The 23,240-nt window shown below is 39.5% G+C and overlaps 1 protein-coding gene across 1 annotated transcript in view; it reads left to right on the top strand.

The window, feature by feature from the left end:
- The window catches only part of PDGFD (platelet derived growth factor D), a 62,382-nt gene extending 40,409 nt beyond the window's left edge, over positions 1-21,973 (top strand). Inside the window, exons 7-8 of the mRNA XM_026856544.1 lie at positions 8,439-8,653; positions 20,947-21,973. Of these exons, the coding sequence (XP_026712345.1) occupies positions 8,439-8,653; positions 20,947-21,081 (350 nt within the window). The 3' untranslated portion in view covers positions 21,082-21,973. The remainder of the gene's footprint in view (positions 1-8,438; positions 8,654-20,946) is intronic.
- The last annotated feature ends 1,267 nt before the right edge of the window (positions 21,974-23,240 follow it).

Raw genomic sequence — 23,240 nt, 5'->3', positions numbered from 1 at the left:
GTTGTAAATACACTCAAAAATATTTGTTAGCCATTGCGGCATTTTAGGAACTCTGAAAGTATGAATATTCAGCTTTAAGCTTAGCCTAGACTCTTAGGAAAAAAGCAGGTCATACCAAATAAAGTATATCCTGTAAAAGAATTCTTTCTGTATTGCTGAAATATGTTGTAGCTGACCTTAATGTCATAGTAATTTCTCTATTACAAATATAAAGCATCTCTAAAAGGGTATCACTGGCTATTGGGTTATTTAATACTGCTCTTAGCAAGAACACAAATAGATATAAAAAAGAAAACAGCCATACTCTACAATTATGTTGAACTTCTAGACAAATAGGTTTCTGTTCTTTTAGAGAGTCATAAAGAGCATCTAGACGTGTTTGAAAGAAGCCTCTTCATCCTACAGTTTAAATTTTTGAAAGCATCAATGTATCTTCTTGATCATATTAAAAGAGCTCCTCAGAGATACTGTTGTAAACAGTTCCAACAGTTCCAACCATTAACTTTTTCCACATGCTTGTTTGCATTCATCTTTTGTTGTTCACTTTGAAGTTTTACATCCCATTGAAAAAGATTTTTAAAAAGACCTCTGCCTGTGAAATGTCTTGTGTAAAAAATGAAGAAAGAAAGGAGAAAGAGAAAGTTCACTGTTTCTCATCATAGAAGTAGATCCAAATGTCTAGGGGATGGTACCTAGAGAAAGGGGTCATCTTTAAAAAGTAATGATGTTGGGTTTTTTTCACAAATAAACCTAGGAAGCAGGAACACATCTAGATACATTTGGGTAATTAACAAGACTACATACACCTCTGAGCTCATATTCTTTTTTGGAAATAGTATGCAAGAAACCTTTGGCTATCAGAAGAAATTAATCAGGTGGGACTTTTTTGCAATAACAGCTGTCTGCAATGACAGCTTTACAAGTTAAATAAATAAACACTTGCTGACATAGCCACACTGCTCTCTAGAAGGGGAGTAGCGAGATGAGACCACAAGTCTTCATGGAATGTTTCTGCTGTCCATTGCCAGACAGGTTCCCATGATCAGGCAAGTTTCTCCATAGTTTTTAGTTGCCACCACTTACAGTGGTCTCGCAAGAAGGTAAAATTTTAACTCAGGAATGTAATTTATCAGGAGTTTGCAAACAGTGGCAATAAAATACTGAGAACATCCATGTACTCTTCCTTGAAAAGTTCTGGGATGGCTGCCAGCAAGTTTCAGTGTACCTGACAGGGAGTGCAGGCATCACAACTGCTGAATGCCCTCTCCTTCACAGCAAATGTGAATATTCCAAGTAGATGGAACACCTTGTCAAATAGCTTCTACTTTAAAGTTTTCCCTGTGCTTAAAAAAAAATATATTTCTTCTACCCTTCTTCAGTTGGAAACCAAGTTGTCTGTTGCATGCAAACTACACACATTCATTCATTTCACAATCCAATTCAGATCAACATCCATACTCTTCTCACCCTGTGGCAAACTAGGTTTTTCTTTGTGCTTTACGTGAGATTTTTGTTGGTCAATGAAGTGAAATCTTTTTTTATTAAACCCTTTTTTAAAATTCTAGAAAAACTTGCAGCATATTATTTATCACTGAAATAAGCTGTTCGGTTCCATTGATTTCAATGAAGTTATGTGCATTTACCCCACTGATAGTTTGGCCTGCTTTTGCTACTTGACCCATACCCCAACTGGTTTGCCAGTCTATATCAGCCCTATATATTGTGAACCTTGTTTCATGTGGACAGTTATAATCCCACTGAAATTCTGATCTCTCATTCCTCTAAAATAATAGTTGCTGTATTGAGGATGTATTTCTTAGCATTGTGATTCTGTAGTAAATCCATATTGCAACATCTTCTCCTCAGCTTGAGAAAGACTTGGACAGGTCCCAGAGTTTTCACGTATATTTAACAAAGGGCTTATTGTGGTATCATTTAGCATGTGCAGTGGAACAGTGAAAACCATCAACCATATGTGTTGAGGACTAAAAGCCACAGGGTTTGGTCAATATTTGGTATGGAGAAGAGTAACTTCATCAGTATCAGTGCATTTAGGTGATTTAATCAGTGGAAGATATGGCTGTTTAGCATATGTATGAGACTGCATTTTCCAACTCACGTTCAACCACGCCATAGCTTCCGTCAGCTATAGCACTGCTCTGAATGTCTTTGACTGCTTCTACAGTACTTCTACTCTTCCTGACACAGCCCTGGCATACACCTTTATGCTAGCAGAGCATGAATGCTGAGGGGAAAGGGTTCAATACATTCATAGGTCTGAGAAATTCCATGCTCTACAGGAGGATTTTTTTTTTAAGCTTAGTGAAAATTAAAACAGCAGCACAACAATCTTTGTTATAAACTGTATGCCACACATGAAAAGGGATGAGAGTCAAACTAGAACTGAGCTCTGGATCCCCATTGACACAAAGTACTGCAACCACACTGCAGTTCCATCCCTTGCTGATGCACAAAACATGAACAAGGGCAAGCTAACAAGTTCATGAGTATATGTCTTTAGCCACCAAAAAGGCCACAAGATTTAGAAATTTTAGCAGAATTGGCACTGGTTTGCATGCCTTTGGCAGAAGACCCAAGGAGATGTAGATTTCTGCTTGACAACCAAGGGTGGATGTTCCGTAGCTGGGAAGTCTCTACACCCATTCCCTGAATAATGTGAGCAAGTCCCTTCAGTAAGAGTTAGGTATTTTAATATCCTTGAGGATCTAGGCCTTATAGTTTATCTACATACAGATTCTTCTTAATGTGGCCTGTCATCAACATAGTTTGGTGCTGAGTGTCATGCTGAAATCTGGTTCCACATATCCATATTGCCTTCATAACAGATTGCCTACATAACAGACCAAAATCAGACTTCTAAGCCTTATCTGTCCATATGGATAGTGATGTCAATACCCTTTCAGGAAGTACAGCAGACATACAGGCATCGTGGCAGTTTAGTATCAATCATAGATCAGTAGAATATATTGGTTACAAATACACTCTGGATCATCTCTTCCAAGCCTCTGCTCAGTGCAGAACCAACCTCAAAGTTAAATCAGGTTACTTAGGGCCTTCTCTAGTTATGTTTTCAATATTTCCAACTAGAGCAATTCCACAAGCTTTTACATAAGTTGTCCCAGTGTTTGACCACCCTCATGGTGATTAGTTTCTCTTTAGAGCTCACTGAAATGTCCCTTGCTGTGATTTTTGCATCTTGTGTTTTTGCTGTGCACATCCAAGAAGAGAATGGCTCCGTCCTTCCTGTAGCCCCATTTTGATAGCTGGAGATGGTTATTAGAACCCCTCTAGTCTTCTTTTCAAACTAGAAACTCCCTCAGTCTCACTGTGACTATTTTGAACAAGCACCTTAACCATGGTGGTCACCCTTCACTGAACTCCTAGTTTGTTCATCCTTTTGTTGAAGGGAGCTAAAAACTGGACACAGTACTCCAGATGGAGGTTCACAAGAGCTGAATGAAGTGGACTATTCATCTCCCTCAACCTGCTGCCACATTCTTCCTAATACAGCTTAGTGTGCAGCCTCTGTCACTGCAAGGCAAACAGTTGACTCATGTTCAACCTGCATCTACCAGAATGCCAAGGCTTTTTCTGGAAAGCTTCTGCTTAGCCAGTATGTCTCCAGTCTGGACTGATGCATGGGGTTATTTGATGTCAGGTGCAGTAATTTCCATTTGTCATCACTGAACCTCGTGAGGCTCTTGCCAGCATATTTCTCCAGCCTGCTGAGGTCCTTCTGAAAGACAGTCCTGCAGCATGTGGACAAATTTCCCCAATGTGATGTCACTGGCAAACGTGATGAGGGTTCACATCGTTCCATTGTTCAGATCATTAGTGAAGATCTTTAGCACTATTGACCCCAGCATTACGCCCTGGGGAACACTGCTAGTAACCAGCCACCAGTTGTACTTGGAATTGCTGATCATTCTGCTCAAGCCTCTTGGACTTTCCAGTTATCTACTGAATTTGTAGTCCACCTATCCCATTATATCTCAACAGTTTGCTGCAAGGATGCTATCGATCACTGTCAAAAATCAGCAGATGCCTCTGCTGCTTTAACCTCATCCAGCAAGATGGTTGTCTCATCATAGCAGAGTCTCAGGTTGGTTCATCAAAATTTGCCCTTGGTGAATCTTTTCTGTCTGTTCCCAGTCACCCTCTTGTCTTTCATGTGCCTGGACTTTGCTTCCAGGAGGATTTACCCCTTAATTTTACCATGGGCTGAGGTTAAGCTGACTGCTCTGAAGCTGCCTCCATCCCTCTTCCCTTGCCTGTAGATGGCCTTGATTTCTGTTACAGGAATACCTTGGCAACGTGGCTACCATCTCTTACATCTCAGGTCTGGTCTGTGACTAATGTATGAAAAACAGGTAAATGTTCAGATGTGATAATTTTAGGGACATGTATGAATTTGAAACAGATAAAGTGTTAAAAGAAACCCTAATGGACCTCCTGTCTTGTTACAATTAATCAGTGACCAGCAGCACATGTTTTTCTCTCCAATCTTTAAGGCTGTCCCTTTTGAATAAGACATGGTATTAGCTGCAGTCCCTGATTTCAGTGCTTGCCTCTGATTTAAGATCAATGTTTCAAGGTAAGCACATGCCATAGTGCTATGTGAAATGAGGATGGATTTAAGCATAGGATTTAGGGGGAAGGAGGGGACACTGTACCCCAAGTATGCAGATTACTGCTCCACTACATCTTTTTTTGTATGCCTTGCCTTTAAATTGAATCTCTGTTGCAGACATTCTGTAATAATGCTTTGAAGTTATTTGCATCCAGTCTACAGAACCTTTTAGTTCTAGTTTTAAATTAAGGACTCCAGTGGTTTCAGTCCTTGATAAGTAAAGCAGCAGGATTTCACACCAGTCACGCCAAGCAAGGCTTGGTTACATTTTAGTCACAGCAGTGAAGTGATGCATGAAACTGACTGTACTGTAAAATCTCATTGTTATATGGATGAGGAAATGGACTGGCTCCAGACAGTAAAACAATCCCAAGACAGGGAAAAATGCATATCGAAGCTTTCAGCAGAGAGAGTTGTTCTGAGCAAAATGTGTTCTTTTGTTAGGAGGCTGCAAACTATGGTTTAAAGCAAATTCTTGCATGTCAGTGTGATGCTACCAGAGTACAGTATGCTCTGTTCACAGAAGACATTATGCTGTTCAACTTATCCCACCAAGCAGTGCATTTCTGTAGAGCAGAGTCAAAAAGAGCATAGGTGTTTACTGCCACATTAATTTTTATAGACAATTACTTATGTATCTCTTAAACCCTTTAGGTAGTCTTTCTTTCTCTGCTTTAAGTCATTTATTTTCATGATTTCAGCATCACTAAAATAAGACCTTTCGGCTGTTGTATTTGTCCATTTCAACCTGGACTCTGACACCTGAGATAGGCAAAGTGCAGAGAATTCACATTTTAACAGATAACTCTGAGATTTGGGGTCCTGAAAACTGCTAATAAGTCAGGATCAGCATGCATTGAGTATGATACCAAGGAGAATTCATGCAATTTTCTATTGGAAAATTTCCCATAAGTCTTTTCAAATATACTTCATCATAGAAAGATATACTAAATAAAATGTATTTTGCTACTGGTTGTTTTCAGAATTCCTGAACAATGCATCCAGAGAAGGTTTTGAGCCCTCACTGAAAACAGCTGATTCCTTCGTGCTGCATAGAGAAAAAAATTGTCTTAATTATCTGGTTATTCCCCCCTATGCTTCAAACAAGTCAACAGCTCTCCACAGTACTGACTCAGCTACAGCCTAAGAGATTCTGCAAAGACTTCTGAAAGTCATCAAAACTAGGCTTTTTAAGGCTAGAGAGCAAAGCCTTCTCTCCAGTGAAGGCACTTTGCTAGGTCACCCCTTGCCATTTAAATTGAGCAGCTTAAGTACTGAAGCTAATATGTGTAACACGGTGATGGATATAATATGCTCTCCGCAGGAAAGCCCCCCCCTCCCTGGTCCTTTAAATACTGGTGCTTTCCCTCTCTGCCAGTCTCGTTACAAAAACTCATTTCTGTGTTGATAACGCAGCAGTGATAATAGGTATCAGCTCAATGCAGGGAAGACGACTATTGAGCCTGAGGGAAAATGTAATCTGTGATAGAGCAAATTTTGTTCAGTCCCTTGGACATCTTCTCCAGGACACAGCCGTCAGTTCATGAGACCTGGGTTGGGGCCCTCTTTAACGACCAGTTTGTTAGTGGAAACCTTGTTTCCTATATTACCTCAGCTGAATTACAGATGAATTACATCTGAATTTAGCCTTTGAGCATTTTATTCTAACTCTGTCTAGAGATGCAACCATCAGCAAATGCCATCTTAGTCCACGGCCAGCTTGTCCCAATAGGAGCCTGCTCATATCAGTATCCATTCCCCTACACTGATGAAGTGCCAGAGTGTGGATAATCCAGGTTTTCCTAAATAAACTCATTAATCATGAAAGCAGAATAGTTTCTGCCTTATTCTTCCTTTAGTTAATTTTTCCTCCACATCAATCTGCTGAAGTGAATAGTAGACAGATACCTCTTTGCTTGCAAAGCTGATGACAAAGGTCCTGATGAGAACATTTAAAGGAGTGGGGAACACTTTCCTGTGAGAAGAATTAGCCCGAGAACCTGCACTGAGAAGAGGTGGCTTTGGAGAATGACAGCGGAAAAGAAAATATCATCTGTTAAAACAAAGAAATCAATATTCTTTGGTCTTCTAAGTCCTGTCTGTGAACATCTGGAGTGTATTTTTCTCCCAGTGCATGAGTATACCAGTAGCCCCATTGATTTTGTGCTTATATCAGGATGATCTATACCTCTTTTGGAAAGATGCTAACTCTCCGGAGAGAACCACTGAGATTTCATGGTGAGATGTATCACAATTGCTATAAAATCACAATTTATCTGCTAAATTCCCATTGACTAAGATAACACCTTGCCAGAAAAGTGAAGCTGCTACGATTTTCTATAATAGCAGTCGTGACAGTTATGTACCCTTGCCTCTTGCATATCTGCCTTGTGAATATCTCCAGGCCAGAATGTAAAGGTTCATATTTCCACATCGCAGCGTTTTCCACAACTTACTTTGTGAAGTTGACAAGGACTGTGTCAAAGAAGGTATGAAGTGTCTTTGTTGGAGGTTTTCACATCTTTATAGTAAAGCACAAGCGTAGATCCACTCAGGACCAGAGATGGTGTTGAGCTATTAATAAACATGCCCATGAAAATCCAATCTGTTCACAAACACTACACCATTATCTCAATTCTCATTTGTGCTATTCCTATTTTCCTGTTCATGTTTCTATTAGAAAATACTGTTTGGGGTGGGAACTCAACACAAGTTCACATGTCCTCCAGTCCTGAATGAATTACTGAGCTTTTGAGCACTTAGCTGGTGAAAGAAGAAAGCACAAAGGAAAGAAGGGAAAGACAATAGCATAAAAAGAGGGGGAAAAAAATCAGGAAACTTCTATAGAAATAAAACTCATTAAATTTGCTACTTTTATCTGTGTTACAACTGTGGAAAATGTATTTATGGAGGCGTTTTTTGTTTTGTTTTAGCTTTACAAGCTAAAGCTAGAAACAGCACTTAAACTCACAGTTGGTAGTCTGTAAGTTATTTTTATGGTTGGCTTTACTACTTGTTTACATGACACATCTCACAGAGATACCAGGCATTTAAACATCAACCAACTACTGGTATTCAGTGAAGCTCATTTGTTTTAATTGTACTTATTTGTATGCCTATTATAGTAGCATTTACCAGCTGAAATTAATATTGCTTAGATTGATTTCTCCATCTAAAAGAGTTATCTAGACTCTATCCATAAGCAATATAGACAGGCAACTTGAGAAAGCAAGTCATGCCACCTGTCCTAAATGCCCTTGTGAGGAAGGGATTAATCAGTCTCCAAAGATATTTCTCTACTGTCCACAGGAAGAGCCTTGTTTAAAGTGTTTGCCTTTTGTATGCCTGCAATTAGACAAAAGGAGTTAAACCTGCAATAACAAAATGACCTCATAATCTAAGTAAACCAGATATAAGCAGAGGAGGGAAGACAGTAGCAGTGGTGGACTCTATTACCCAAGGATCCAACAGATCAGTAACAAAGCAAATAAAATAACCAGTCTTCAGCTTTCAGGCCAGTATTTTATTGTAAGCCTTCCATTTACCTTTATAGTTATCATGAACTCTGCTATGGAAGTCAGTGGAACCAGAATGAGATCTTGGATGGCCATCTGTCATGATTTAAAACTGGTGGGTTTATGTTTATCTGTTCAGAAATCACTGCTATACTTCATATATTTTTCAACCAGCGTCACATCACTTTGTGTTATTAACTACCTGGGGAGCAGTATAAACCAGAGGAATCTCCCACTCAGACCTTACTAATGAAAGTTCTTATGCATTGCAGTTGACCTGGACAGGTTGAATGATGATGTGAAACGTTACAGTTGCACTCCGAGAAACTACTCTGTCAATTTAAGGGAGGAACTGAAGCTGACAAATGTAGTTTTCTTCCCCCGCTGCCTCCTTGTCCAGCGCTGTGGAGGAAACTGTGGCTGTGGGACTTCGAACTGGAAATCCTGCACGTGCATGTCAGGGAAAACAGTGAAAAAATATCATGAGGTATTTAAATTCCTTTTCTTTGGTAATTTTGGAAATTTATTGCTTACATGGATTCTGAAGGCTTTTCTCAGAGCCGCATACGATGCTTATATGGATTATCATGTTATACTGATCATGCTGTATCATGCTATATTATAATTATCATTACACTATATCATGTTACATTGTCATTATCATGTTTTATTATCATGCTTATATTGATTATCATGTTGGATCTGCAGTGCAAAAATCAATGGGCAGAAGTCACTGACCGTAGTGAAGTATCATAGGCAAAGATGCTATCAATAATTTGAGAGAGACCAGAGAGTTTAAGTGAATGCCCCCTGTACTCACCACTCTTCCTGAGGTGAAGGATCTGCCTAGGCTTCCAGACAGGTTCAAGTAGAATTAGAGTGGAGCCTAGACAGGTAACGGCATTGCTATTGCTGCCCATGCTAAGATACCAGCTTGGTACCTCATGGAGCAGTGTTCATACCTTCCACTGCAGTAAGCCAGAGACACACACCCACACAGTCAACCTGCAGAAAGGACTGATTTTAAATAAGTTTAATTTTAATGTGTTTAATGGCACAACATTGCCCAGCTATTTGCATTTGGAAGTGGTGAATGAGGAGAGTGGTTATATATGTGTTAGAAAGGAGTCTTAACAGGTACCTATGGGTAAGTTAATTTAGAGGAAGTTGGAGAGACCATTTGCCACCTCCCTCTGTGGTTGCTACTGAACTTTGTTGCAAGAATGAGGCTTATGTTGGAGTGATTTTTCCCAGCAAAGGGCTGATACAACATGAATGTATATACCACTGGAAATATTCTTTTTAGTAACATGGAGATATGTGTTCCTTGAGACATTTGACTGCACTTCCTTTTGGTTTGTGCTATAACTTTTAAACTTATGACCATGCTTGAAAATAACAATTAAGTCACTTGTAAACTCTCTTCCCTTCCAGATATATTAGTAGCTGAATCTTTCAGCCTTATCTTTTTTCCCATTCATCAATTTCTGTAGGAAGGCAAATTTTTGCATAAAAACAAAGTCTATTATATTTATTTTTAACCAATTCAAAGCACATTTAGAGATAAAAACAAGGAAAAATCATTCTATATTCTTGCCTCTAAGTCAGTATTTTCAGAACCAGACATGAACAATGTTCACTAAAGTAAACATATCTAGAAAGGTTACTTGGTATTATCCTTTCAATTGTCTGAAAGTAGGTAGCTGCATGCCATGCTGACTTAATTTCTGACATATCTCTTATAAGAGCCTGATTTACCACCTGGCTTAAGTCTCAAGTGAAAATAAACTTTATAGACTTTAAATCTGGATGTGATGTGGGCTCATAGCATAAAGGCTTGGGAGACCTTAGGGCTGCAATAGCGGAAGGATGTTGAAGGTCAGACCTTTGCAGAGCTGTGAACAGTGTGGTTATTCTTTTCCAAGGTAAGAGATTTTTCCTCACAATTAACTGCAGCATACAGCATACTCCACATCAGCTAGGAATAGAGAATAGTTAATATTTTATCTAATTTTAAACAAGATGCAGGGGATGACCCTGGTAATTACAGAGCGGAAAGCCTTATCTCAGTGGTAGAAATTAATTGGAAAAAAAATTCAATAGGTATAAAACACCTAGATGACTATGAACTGATAAAATGTACTCAGAATGCCTTATGTATGAATAAATATTTATACAGCACCACAACTTTGTACAAGAATGCTAAAAGACCTGGCACCTCCTTCAGAGAGTGAACAGTTGACCAGACAAGATCAGACATGGATTAGAAGCTGGTTAAGAGAGAAAAAGCAAAGAGGTAGAAGAGATGAGAACTACATATGGATATTTGTGGGTGTCCCCAGCACACAGATTAAGTGGTATTTCCTGTATGATCAGTCTGGAGGGAGGTGAAAAGTGGAAAATATGACAGCTAGCACAGGAGATAGCATACTTTAACAGAAGAGAAGGCTGTGATGGATTTCAGAAGGCCTGTGTAACTACTTATAAATGCAGTTTAGAAAAGCAGCAAGCATTAGAATGAGTAGTATCAACTATTTATTCATATAACTCTAGGTGTGTGGGGGGAGGAGGGAGAAACAAGAGGTGGAATTTGGACTAAAGGTCAAGTAGGAAATCACTGTGAAGAGCTTCAGGAAAACAGTTATTTAGTACAGTGATGATAGGAGAAAAACAAATGACAGTCTTCTGCAGAAATCAAGGTGAACAGGTAATAACACAGCAAATATTATGACCTGGATGAATTGGTGGTGTACTTATACTGGGTTTTGACCACTGATTCTTAGAAGGATACAGGCAGGAGTAGAAAAGATATATAGAAACAGAAACATACATCAGGAGAGATACAGGACACATTAAAAAAAAAATGTAAGTAAAGTTTTGGATACTTTAATTTAGAAAAAAATGGGAACAAGAGAGAACACAGTGAAATATAGAAAATAGTGAATAGTACCTTAAGGAAAATTAGGTCTTCCTAAATAATCTTTTCTTTAAGAAAAAAACAAGAGAGAGATTGGAAGGGAACTATTTTAAAATTATAAAAAGGAATTTGGTTTTTTGCACAGTAACTCTATATGGAGTTTCAACCCTTAAATATGAGTGATGCATAATTCAGAAGTATTCTGTGAGAACCAGAAGTAAAATATAAACTGGGTCACATCTGTATCAGAACTTAAGCCAACTATTGACAGTAGCTAGAAGAAAAATGCTGATTAGAAAACATATTATCAAGCACTTATTTTTTATCAGATGTTTGGGAGCATATCGTGCTGGGACACCAGAATATCATACTAACCAGGTATTGGTCAGAACCAGGATGTCACAATTTAAGACTGTCCCAAATTAATCACTAAATTCAGGAAATTCAATATTCACACTAATACATCACTGCTAATTTATTCACTATTCCTTTGTTCTCTGAAAACCATATGAATTCAAGACAGTGTTTCAGATTTAACATTAAATGCCTTTTTATAAGTTTAAATTTAAACTTAATCCCTTTGGGATGAATTAACAGCTCACTGAGCAGAAATTTAGCCAAGTGGCTCCCATTATCATGAGTGGAAGTCATGCAGATAAATTTGCATATGACATGCTAAAGTTATGTCCCTTAATGTTAGTGCAAAATATTTTCCACTTTATTATTAGCCATGCACAGCTAATCAGTTTTGTTCGTTATTCTTCTTAGACATTTAACTCTAATGTAAATGCCTGGCAGTATAGGCACTGAGGAGGGGCCTCTCAACATGCCAGTTTCAGAACCATGGAGCTGGTTCACTCTTTTCGAAGCCAAACTGAAATCCACTATCCTTAACCAAAAAGCCTTTAGTAGCATAACAAGGACAGAGCTTCACACTTTATGAAATCCCCAGCACTGTTAATTTGGTTAAAAATCTCTGCTTTTTGCTGCAGGAGAATGTAAACCAGATTCAAACACAAGTCTCAATTACTTTGATTTACTTGCAAAAGACACCAGAAGGAAGTATAAGGTAGTGGAGTGTTCACAGCAGCTGAAACTGAACCCTGCAGACCCCAGACAGCTTGCTGCTGACTTTGCCTAACTGCTATCCTGAAGCTTCATCTACTGAGCTCCTGAACCCACCAGAGCTATTTATCCTGCTTGTCCTCAGCAGTAAAAATGCAACTGAAAATTACTTAAAAGTTGTCTGGTATTTCTGAGCTACCCAGTATTTTTGGGTGAGAAGGACAGGCAGGCAAATTTTCCAGAAGCAATAGGCTCCTTTTTGTCTTTGTAGCCAGTGCCTTGCAGTGCTGGAGTAACAGCACACCCACAGCTGTGGGGACACTAATGCCCAGAGTGTTTGCTGAGAGAGAGGCTTCTAGTCCAGAGAGTTTTCAAGGTTATCTTCTCCTTATGCTCTTAATGTTTTTTAGTTTCCCCTTAGTTCCTATTCAAAGCCTCACACTGTACTCATCACCTCCTAGTATCGCAGGACTAATAGCTATCACGTGTAGCCTTTAATTTCCCCAAGCTGTGAATGCTGCTCCAGTTCCCTGAACAGACTGTACAGCTCTTTCCTATCATGTTTAATGGTAACAAGTAATGCAACAGCAAGAAAAATTATAAAATGAAAATGCCATGGTAAGGAGTATCTTTTTCTTTATTGCCCTGGGAAATGCTAATAATGAGATCTCTGGTCTTTTTCATAACCTGGAAGTTTGCCATAACGTTTCCAAAATATTCAGGAGTTTACAGAAGTACATGGGTTCATAAATTGAGTAAACAGATAGTTTTATGGGTGGGGTTTTTTTTGCAGGAGTCTTGTGATATTCTGTGGTTTTCCATGGCTTCTGGGTTTGCTTGAGACCAGAGCTCATGGACAAATATTCATGACTTACCACACAGTGTCACCAACTCTGCAAACCAAACAGGCCAAGTGCTGGCAGTGTCTCTAAACGTCTCAGGGACAGTACCATAAGCAATACTGAGTTATGTCACAGGGCTCTGTGCAAGGAAAAGACAAAGCAATACATGAAAATAGATGCAGCACACCTTAATCAAATGCTCATGTCTAGTGCTGTATAACTTGCTAAAGGGGAGCTGAAATGAAGGAGTGTTTTTCACTGCAGTGCATTTCTTTGTAAATGCCTGGAGCTGCTCTTTATAGAGTGGGGGTGTCTCTAAACCTGTAGATCACCCAGCCTGGAGGAGGTGTGGGGGAACTCAGGCCAGGATGCAATTCAGCTTGGGCTGCAGCTGTGCCATCCGCCCAGCATGCACATACCTCAGAGAAACAAGAAATTGGTTTCCCCGTCTCATTGCTGTAACTGATGAGATGTGAAATGAGTTTCCATGAGGAATAAATGCTCTTAAGGTAGCAACTAGAATTTGTCGGAGTGTATAAACCTCCACAAACACAGTGCTGAGCAACACAGCTAAAAGACATATAAGGAAAAAAGTAAACTGGTGAAAGCTGATTGCGTCTTTTACCACCTTGCTTGCCTCTCTAAATCTGATGCATGTTTGACTGTCCACATGGTGCTTCTTTCCCCCACCACCTCCCCTTTTTGAAGTGTTATACCTCCATTCAGGTTTCATATGGTCTGGTACCTTCACAGGACATACATGCAATTAATTCTCAATGACAAAGGTTTAGGTTAGTGTTAGGGTGGCAACTTCATAACCTCTTGCTACTCTGAGAGAGGTAGAAGGCACCTCAAAGTACCTACAGAATACTAAGTCTTTGCACAAGATGCTGGGGCATAGAAAGCAGCTTTCACTGGACCCAACATTGTCAAGGGAAAACAAGACAGTAGCAAATATTACTGGGGAGAAACGAACAGGGGTCAGGAAAGAAAATAAAAAATGTGACATGGGACTTCATTAAGGTAGAGGAGTTGTTGCAATGGAGTTAAGAAATGTAGCTAATAAAATTTGGTGTTGTGGAGGCTTTTTTCCTTTTTTTTTTTCTGAAAAATGAGAAGCAAACCTTAAGGAGGCACTTGAGAGAGCAGACAATTCTCACACAGCCTTCACACAGGAAAACATGAGATAATTGGGCAGAAATTATACAAATGATGCTGATACAACAAAGGGATTAAAAAGAGCTAATATCATCAAACCAGTGTTCATGGAATATGGTGTGATTGTTGTATGTCCTGGAGTTTATAGTACATGTATGAAGGAGATAAAAGGCTGTTATGGTAATAAAGGCACAGAATTAACCTGACAAAAGAGTTAATGCGTAGAAATATTAAACAAGAAGCAGCAATAGGATTTATTTGGAATGGAAATGCAAGGAAACAGTGAGTCAGAAATGACTGCTAAATCACAGAATGAGCAGAGACAGCACAAAGGTACAGTGAGAGAAAAAAAAATGTTCATTATTTACTAGATGAAAATGAAAGTTCTTGGGATGACATCTGAAAGTTAAGCAAGTGAGACATCCTGTGATACACGTCTGGGCAGAAAGGCAGTTTGAGAAGGGGGAGTACCTCTATCTGGTCATGTTAAAAAAGCAGTAACTGGAGCCATAATGCATGAAAAAATCACCAAAAGTGAGGGTCTTGTTGATTTCATGTATGTCAAAAACATCATAGCTTTAGTGACTGTTTCAGATGCCTGAGTTTTAAGACAATTAAGGTTTTTTTTCCCTTGTTTGCTGTGTTAAAACCAGGTATTTCCTATTTATACAAATAAAAAAATAAAATCAGTAATCCCTTCTGCATTTAATAATCCCTTAGTTTGAATGCTATCGCCGATCAGCAAACGGGACTCTATTTCTCTTGTTCCTGATAGTCTATTATTATCTCTGGTAAGAAAGAACACAGCTTTGGATCTATGTTGTTATTTTAGGCTGCGTTCCTACTAGAATAAAGGTCCTTATGCTAAATTATGAACCACATTCCCATAATGCTTGATTTCTTATGCTCAGAGCACAGCTAAAATGTGTGTGACCTTTGGATTAGATAACTTTCAAAAATTGCGGAGTAAGATTTTTCGTCTGTATCAGAACTTGGATCTGTGTTGAATTTTTTGCACTTTTGATGCTTCCTCTTTCATGAATCTCAGACAAATATAATTTGGTTTGCGTGATAGAATGATGGTATTTTTAGATGTGCAGAAGGAGATTAGATAATGCTGCATAGCAGGATTTTAAAATAAGTTCTGCAAAATAGAAATTTCACTATCTAAAATATCATCCAGAGTCACTCTCCATCTTCTGTCACAGGAATATGAAGCTAACCAGATATTTGGTAAGCCATAGTCATGTTATTGATTATCTGTGGCCTTCTTAAGCTAATCATAAAAAAACAAACCAAACCAAACCAAACAAACAAAAAGCTGATTTGATTTTTGAGTGAAACTTCAGATTTCTACTTATGTTAAACTACTGGTCAAGAATTTAACAAAGAATGTTACTATTGTTCCTAATAAATAAATTATAATACGTAAAAAATGGCTATGAGCAACTGGATAGCCCTTTTTAAAATTATTTTTAGGAAGCGTTGACTGGGTTTCCTGTTACTTTTGCTTTTTATTAAAATCAGCCATAATGGACTGTCATGGCTAAATGTGGCCTGGCTTCAAAGGTAAATGATACATGGCTAGAACCATCAGCAAATTCCGGAGGGGCTAGTTCACCTCATCTGGCTCTACCCATCTAAAGCTGCAAGTCCAGCCTTTGGGGTCCTTTCCTGGTTATCAGAGCAAGCCCCACTAGAGGTGTTTCGGTGAATTGTTCTCTGGACTCACCTCTTTGTTGCTGCCTCTACTGGAGAAATGTGGGGTATGGCTCAGGGTGAACAGATTATCTCCAGCTGGGTCCTTTCCCCAGCAGTCATCACCAATCTGCTCTCCTCATCCCCTGAACATGAAGTGCTCTTACATATCTGCTGAGTTTAGAGGGGCTGCCGGGCTGTCAGCCCTGACTTCCTGTGCTCCACTGGCCACTGGAGAGCACCCTGTTGCCCCCAAAGCAAGACCCAGACTGGTACTGGTACTTTTCCTCCTGGAAAGTCAGCCATTTTCTGATGTCTCAAACAGGCTGGAAACCCCACGGTTCCTTGGAGGGCTGTCTAGGTCGTGAGTTGGCCTGACTTGAACAAGTCTGTGCTAATTCCAGTTTGAGCTTTTCTGACTTCAGCTTCCAGATACTGCTTTTTGTGATGGCTTTGCTCTCTCATTTAAAGAGTCCTTCAGAAGCTGGCATCCAAAGTTAGTGGGTGATCAATGAGCACGATTCCTGGCAGGGAATCACAAGCAATCATTTTCTTTATATTTCCTTCACTACCACACCCAAGGCGAATTATGCAGTGGCCACAGTCACCTCACTTTGAAACCTCTTAGATGCACAGGCATATGTACAAAATAAAATGCCATGCAGCATACTGGTGTGCTCCTACGGAGCTGTCTACACAAGAAAAGCTACAAGGCCCTGATACCCTTTTTTTGTATTACCTATAAACACCAAGTCCAGCTCGGAAGCTAAGTCCTCTGTCTTGATTTTTTTTTTTTTATTTTTTTTTTTTTTATTGCTTTAATAGTTTTATGACGATAATTAACTCAATATTTGATGTGGGGGATATGGCTCTAGTTAGGTACTCTTTGAGAGGCAATGATCTGGACAGCTGAGGCACCACATTTTGATTAGTAGTGACAGACATTGCTCCTTTAATTTGAAAGCTGCAAGGTTATTCTTTTTTACCCACACAAAACAAACCTTTTGATCATTCCAGACCTTACTCACATCCGTATTTTCTTAAAGCTACTGATCCCATCAAAAAAGGAGCAATAGTGTCCTGAACAAAATTTCTTTGAACTGTTTTCATAAATTCATTAGTTTCTCACCTTTAAGGACCTTCCCATATAATGAATAAACAGCAACTATTTTCAGAATAAAGGGGTTTCTTTCAACTACTGTGGTCACTGGAAACAGCCTTACTTCCTGATTCTTTTCAATTTCCTTGTATTTAGCTGAAACAAAAACTATTAGATAGAAGCACACAGAGAGCTTTGAACATCAGTTCTGTGATCAGCTATTAAAGCAGTCCTACAGAGGGATCTGAACAGACTGGATTGATGGGCCAAGGCCAATTGTATGAAGGCTCAGTACCAGGTACTGCCCTTGGGCCACAACAACCCCCAGCAGCGCTACAGGCTTGGGGAGGAGTGGCTGGAGAGCTGCCAGTCAGAGAGGGACCTGGGGAGTGATTGACAGCTGGCTGAACAGGAGCCAGCAGTGTGCCCAGGGGGCCAAGAAGGCCAATGGCATCCTGGCTTGTGTCAGCACTAGCGTGGCCAGCAGGGACAGGGAAGGGATCTGACCCCTGTACTGGGCACTGGTGAGGCCGCCCCTCGATTCCTGTGTTCAGTTTTGGGCCCCTCACTACAAAAAGGACATTGAATGACTCGAGCGTGTCCAGAGAAGGGCAACGGAGCTGGTGCAGGGTCTGGAGCACAGGTCGTACGGGGAGCGGCTGAGGGAACTGGGGGTGTTTAGTCTGGAGAAGAGGAGGCTGAGGGGAGACCTCATTGCCCTCTACAGCTCCCTGAAAGGAAGTTGTAGCCAGGTGGATGTCAGTCTCTTTTCTCAAGTAACAAGTGATAGGATAAGAGGAAACGGCATCAAGTTTTGCCAGGGGAGGTTTAGATTTGATATTAAGAAAAAGTTATTGCTGAAAGGGCTGTCAAGCTTTTGAACTGGCTGCCCAGGGAGGTGGTGGAGTCACCATCCCTGGAGGTATTTAAAAGATGTGTAGATGTGGTCCTTAGGGACATGGTTTAGTGGTGGACTTGGCAGTGATAGGTTAGCAGTTGGACTCAATGATTTTAAAGGTCTTTTCCAACCTAAACAATTCTGTGTTTCTGTGATTCTGTAATTTCAGCTGTGTTCAAACACTGCTTTCCTGTCTTGTCTGGGGAAGTGCCTGTCAATTCATTTTTTGTTATCAGCAAAGCCCATATACTGTGCTCATATTTTTAATATAAAACGCAAAGAAAATCCCCAAGCTGTCAGGAGGTCTGTTAGCTTGCATGCAGTCTACATCTTTGCTCTCATCCCATTGCATACTTTCATTTGCTCTCAATTGAAAAAAGCAGATATACCTACCCATGATCTTGCAAATTGCCAATCATCTGAATTTGTCAGATTTTGATGAAAGGCTTCTTTAAATAAAAAAATTTATCATGGGTTCAGCATCAGCAGCTGTACTTGATTTTAAAAGTGTTTTCTTTTAAAAAGCATCTTTGAAGATACAGTCTATTTTCAGCTCTGTAATAAATGCAACAACCTGATTGGGTTCAGTAACTCTGTATTTTAGATGACGATGCGGGACAGTGATTTGTCTTGGTGTCCATCAAAATTTATTGCATATATTGAGGCAGTCAACGTTTGAAATCAATTCAAATCCATTATAATTTTGTTGCTTTAAAAGAAAAAATAAAAACAAACCAAAACCTGACATATCTGCATTTCTACCAGGGAAAGTAATTATATCTTCCCAACATGTTAAAGCAGCATGTCTGTTGCTTGCTTAGGCACAGTTCTTCCTCTTAGCATTACATAGGTTAAACATAAATTTTATTACGAAAGGGAGGATGAAATAATAGACTGTGTTCAGTGCTTATCACTTTTGTCACATCCCATGGCCTTTGAACCTTCCAAGTATTAATGGCAGAGAATGGTCTCATCCCGAAGGCTGCTTAACTGCCTGCCCTTCCCCACCTGCTCTGCACAGCATCCATGGTTAACCTTTGGTGAGTCATTCACACTTACTTTTGGGGGTTTTCTAGCTCTTGAAACTGCTAATACTTCCTTGACCTGGTATGCAGCCCCTTATTCCCTCGCCTTCATGAGACCCTGTCAATTCTTGTTTGGTGTTGGTATGTAAAAGTACAGAAAGTACTTCGTAAAAAAAAAGAGGATTATTAATTGAGTAACAGTATGATCTGTTAGTTAGGGGACCTGTTATTCTGGGCAGAAGTGTGGGTGTTTCTGTAGCTGAGACACTAAAGGTGTTAAGGTCCCACTTCCCATTTGACCAGTGGCTTTTGCTAGTTGAAGACGTCTCTCCATCTTTTGAACAAGCAAAATAAATCTATTTGATCTGGCGGTCGTCTGGCCAAGCTAAAATGAGTCACAACAGCCCTCCAAGAGGTGAGCTGTGTTAGCTCTAGTACCTTATCAGTGCATGGTTTCTGCACTCAAGTGCTTGAGGCAATAGTGAGCAGAACTAGCCCACCTGCCTCCCACCAGCTGTGGAGCTACAGCCTTGCTTTATATCTGTGTCTGAATCCCTATCAATAAATAAGAGATTTCAAAAGAGAAAGGACCATGTAAAGCCACTGGTAGTTTTTCTACTGATGTGTTGCAGAGCCTTGACCAAAGCATTTTCAGATTCTCAATGTATACAAGTTTGACAATGATGCATATCTTTCTGTGCAATGTGCTGTGAGATTTGGGAAGAAAAATGCTGTAGAAGAGCTAGTGTTCTTGTCTTAACTCATTTGTTGTACCTAATCCAAACTAGTATTTGATCATCAGGGCAGGGCAGAAATTGGAAATTAATATCTCTTTCTTTAAACTACTGTAGGCCCATCAACAGCAAACTAATGAAACGAAGCAGATTTCCTCCCCTCAACCTGCACCACCATGCTAATGGGTAGTATAAGCTCTTACACAGCAACTCAACCTCCAGTGGTGGGCTTGCAAAGCATGCCTCCACAAACAAGCATCTTCCTCAGCATTTTCCAGTCCATGGTTTACATGCTTACACTATCACAGAAGATTAGATAGGACGCAACATGATAGGTGTTTTCCACATATCCACAGACCATTTTCAAGGAACCATAAATTCATATAATAATATTGGTTGGAAGGGCACTCTGGGGTCATGAAGCCCAATCTCCCATTCAAAGCAGGGAGAATTTTGAAGTTAGATTAAGTTGCTCATGGCCTTGTCCTCTTAATTTTTACAGTCTTCAAGGTTTCTGCAGCCACTCTGGGCAACCTGCTCCAGGATTTAATCATTCTCTATTTCCATCCTTATGCCCAAATAGGATTTCTTTTGTTACAATTTGCGTTCGTTGCCTCTTTTTCATCTTTTTTATAATCTACAACCCTCTTTTTTAGTGGTCTCAGGGTTTTCTTGCCGAGATAGAATTTTTTCAGAAGCCTCTTATATGACGTATACTTCCCTAGGAAATAATCTTTTGTTTGGTTGGTTTTTTTTCACATTATTCACAGTAAATTCTTAAGAAAATATTTAAATTGAGGCAGAGACTTTTAAGATAAGCCAGCAAAAGCCAGATTCCAAAGAAAGTCAATGTAATCTGGCACATACTTTGGACAAACTTCATTCATCTCCTTCTGCCTCTCACAGGCATTTCATTTTTGGATCGGTTCTAATGATATGTGCTTCAGAAATTTCACATTGAGTAAAAAAATGTTCTTGTTTTTTAGAGCAGAAATATTATACAAGTCAGAGAAGGGGTAGAGCAATTCAAATATGTATGGGACTGCAAAGACGAACCAAAGAAAACATGCTTGATAATTGGCATGCAAAGGAGCAACTCAACATGGTTAGAAAACTGCACAATATAAAGATGCTTGATGAAGGAAATAATCCAATCTGTCAAAGCTCCAGGACAAACAGTACAGCAGGATGTCACAGAGTGGAAAGACAAAACTGAAAGTAAAGCAAAAATGTATCAAAATTAATGCTGGTCTGGGCCATTAAGGGTCCTCAGGGCCCCAACAATCTCATTCTCAATTCTCCAACAGTGTTTTCTAATCCATGCATTTCTGTTGATTTTTCCAGGTGCTGAAATTTGTCCCTGAGGCTGGGCATCCCAGAAGAAGAGGCAGAACCAGAAACAACATGGCCTTAGTAGATATACAGCTGGATCATCATGAGCGTTGTGATTGTGTCTGCAGTTCAAGACCTCCTCGATAAAAATAAAAATAAATAAATAGGAGGAAAAAACCAAGACACACTAATTGCAGTTTACTGGACATTTACTTTTAAGCAGGATTGCTCTGAGGACCTTTACTCACTAATCATTTGAACTTTGCTACTAGCCTGCCTTTGCAATTAGCAAAAATGATTGCTGTGTTTCAGCATGGCTGCGCTGATTAGTGCCATGGCAGCTATACAGGTATATCATAGATTTATGTATCAGCATCCAAGAATATAGGATTATGGTTATCTGTAGCTAGATTCTGAAGGTTGAGATTTTCAAAGCTCACTTATAGTCCTTAGGCACACAATGAAATTAAACACCAGCTGTGTATGTATTTGTGGTAGCTGGCAGTAAAATAGCATTGTGTTTCTATTTCTCACTCACCAGTTCCTGCACTCAAATTCTGCTGCCATTTCTACCTGCTTAGCTCTCCTGATGGTCAGCAGGGTTTTGTGGGTATAAATGAAGTGAGAATTTGAGCTTGTATTGAGTGTAAAATGGTTTGTCCCACTCTGAGAGGGAACTTCCCAGTGTTCCAGCCCAACAAAGTGAGATACAATGAGGAAAATCCATCACCACATGAAATAACGCACCAGTAAATTCAAATCTCACTGTTTGTACTTGAGCAAATCATGTGCTGAAATTAGTAGATGCTTTGCATAAGCCGGGACACTGGTGGCAGTAGGGGGTTGCGGAGGCTGGTACTTTTGCCATGGTGACTCCACAGGAGCCATTGCCCAGGCTCTTCTGCAAGAGGGGGCTTCTGCCAGGTCCCCAAGTAAATTGCTGTGGGCTGGGGCCGATTCTGGTCTTTACTGACCTGGACTGGACTCCTGCCCCTTGCCCAGAGCTGCCCACAGTTGCCCAGGAGGAGCCTCCTCTACATAAAAAGGGAAAGACAACCCTCACCTTGTATCCTCCTCACTGCAGTTTGAGGAGTACTGTGTTTCCCCATGTAGGCAATGAAGATAGAGCACTTGTTCGTTGAAAATACTGATTTGTTTTGCAGTTGTGTTACTGGGAAACAAAACTGTGCTTGAGGTTTAATGATCATTATTTGGTTTGGGGTTTGTTTGTTTGACTTAAATATGGATTATTATAACTTCGTCATATATGCATTAATCTTAGTTATCTGAGGTTAGTTGTCTCATTTCAGCTCTGTGTATTGACATGGTTAAACTGTTGACAGTGAATTTCTTTTTGATTGCATTTTGCTGAGGCATATTAACTCATCAAGCAATGTCTGTCTGTCACGGAAAATGTGCATCATTTATTAACTTCCAGAAGAATATTATTAAGCACCATCTCATAATAAAATAAGCACTTTAAAAGCTACAGCATAGCTTCCTATGCCTTTTTAAATATTATGAAAGTGCTCTAGCTAAAAAAGGAAAAAAAAATCCTTCCAAACTAGCTTTAAGGTTTTTTTAATGCTGCTCCAAAAGTGTAAAATACAGGCAGATTTAAGTCTGGCAAAGAATTGGTCGTGAATGTAACAGAGGGAATGGGGCAGCACATTTAATGGCTGAGGTTTTTTATTTAATAGCAGACATAGGCTGCATCGATTCATCTTGTTTGTGTTGCCTCTTGTGTTTCTGTCTTCCCGAAAGAGTGAAGTAGTTTGACAATAGTGCATTATAATTAGTGGAAACTGGCATGTGCTATAATATAATATTGAGAGCCTTCAAGCCAGTATGTTTTAGCAATCTACAGTTTTCTTAGAAAAGTGCCCTAATGTTCTGATTTATCCTCTTTATCAGCTCAAGTATTTTATAAGTGCTCTTGTATAATTTTAGCAAAACCTTGCTGAAACATCCCTTAGAAATGTTCTGTTACTTTATTTCCTGTACTTTAACCTTTGAGATTCAGAAAGTGTGGGGTTTTTGTTATTTATATTAATTTTTCCTCTTTGGCTCCCAGATGTCTATTTAAAAATGCTTCTGAATGTTTACTTGGGAAGTGATTCATCATTTTTCAAAGCAATTCACATTAATAGAACTACACTGTAACCAAAGATCGCCAACTTCGTTTCATAGTTCAAGACTGTTTAAAGACGACTTAATTCTTTTTCTGTGTCTAGCTTAATAACATGATTGACCCATCCCTTTCACAATTTGTAGCTAATTTTGGAAGAAATGTGCATGTGAGACCT

This window comes from Athene cunicularia (genome assembly GCF_003259725.1).
Source record: "Athene cunicularia isolate RWA chromosome 1 unlocalized genomic scaffold, athCun1 chr1_part1, whole genome shotgun sequence".
Taxonomy (NCBI): Eukaryota; Metazoa; Chordata; class Aves; order Strigiformes; family Strigidae; genus Athene; species Athene cunicularia.
The sequence above is the reverse complement of the archived record's forward strand: the minus strand, read 5'-3'. Positions and strand labels throughout refer to the sequence as shown.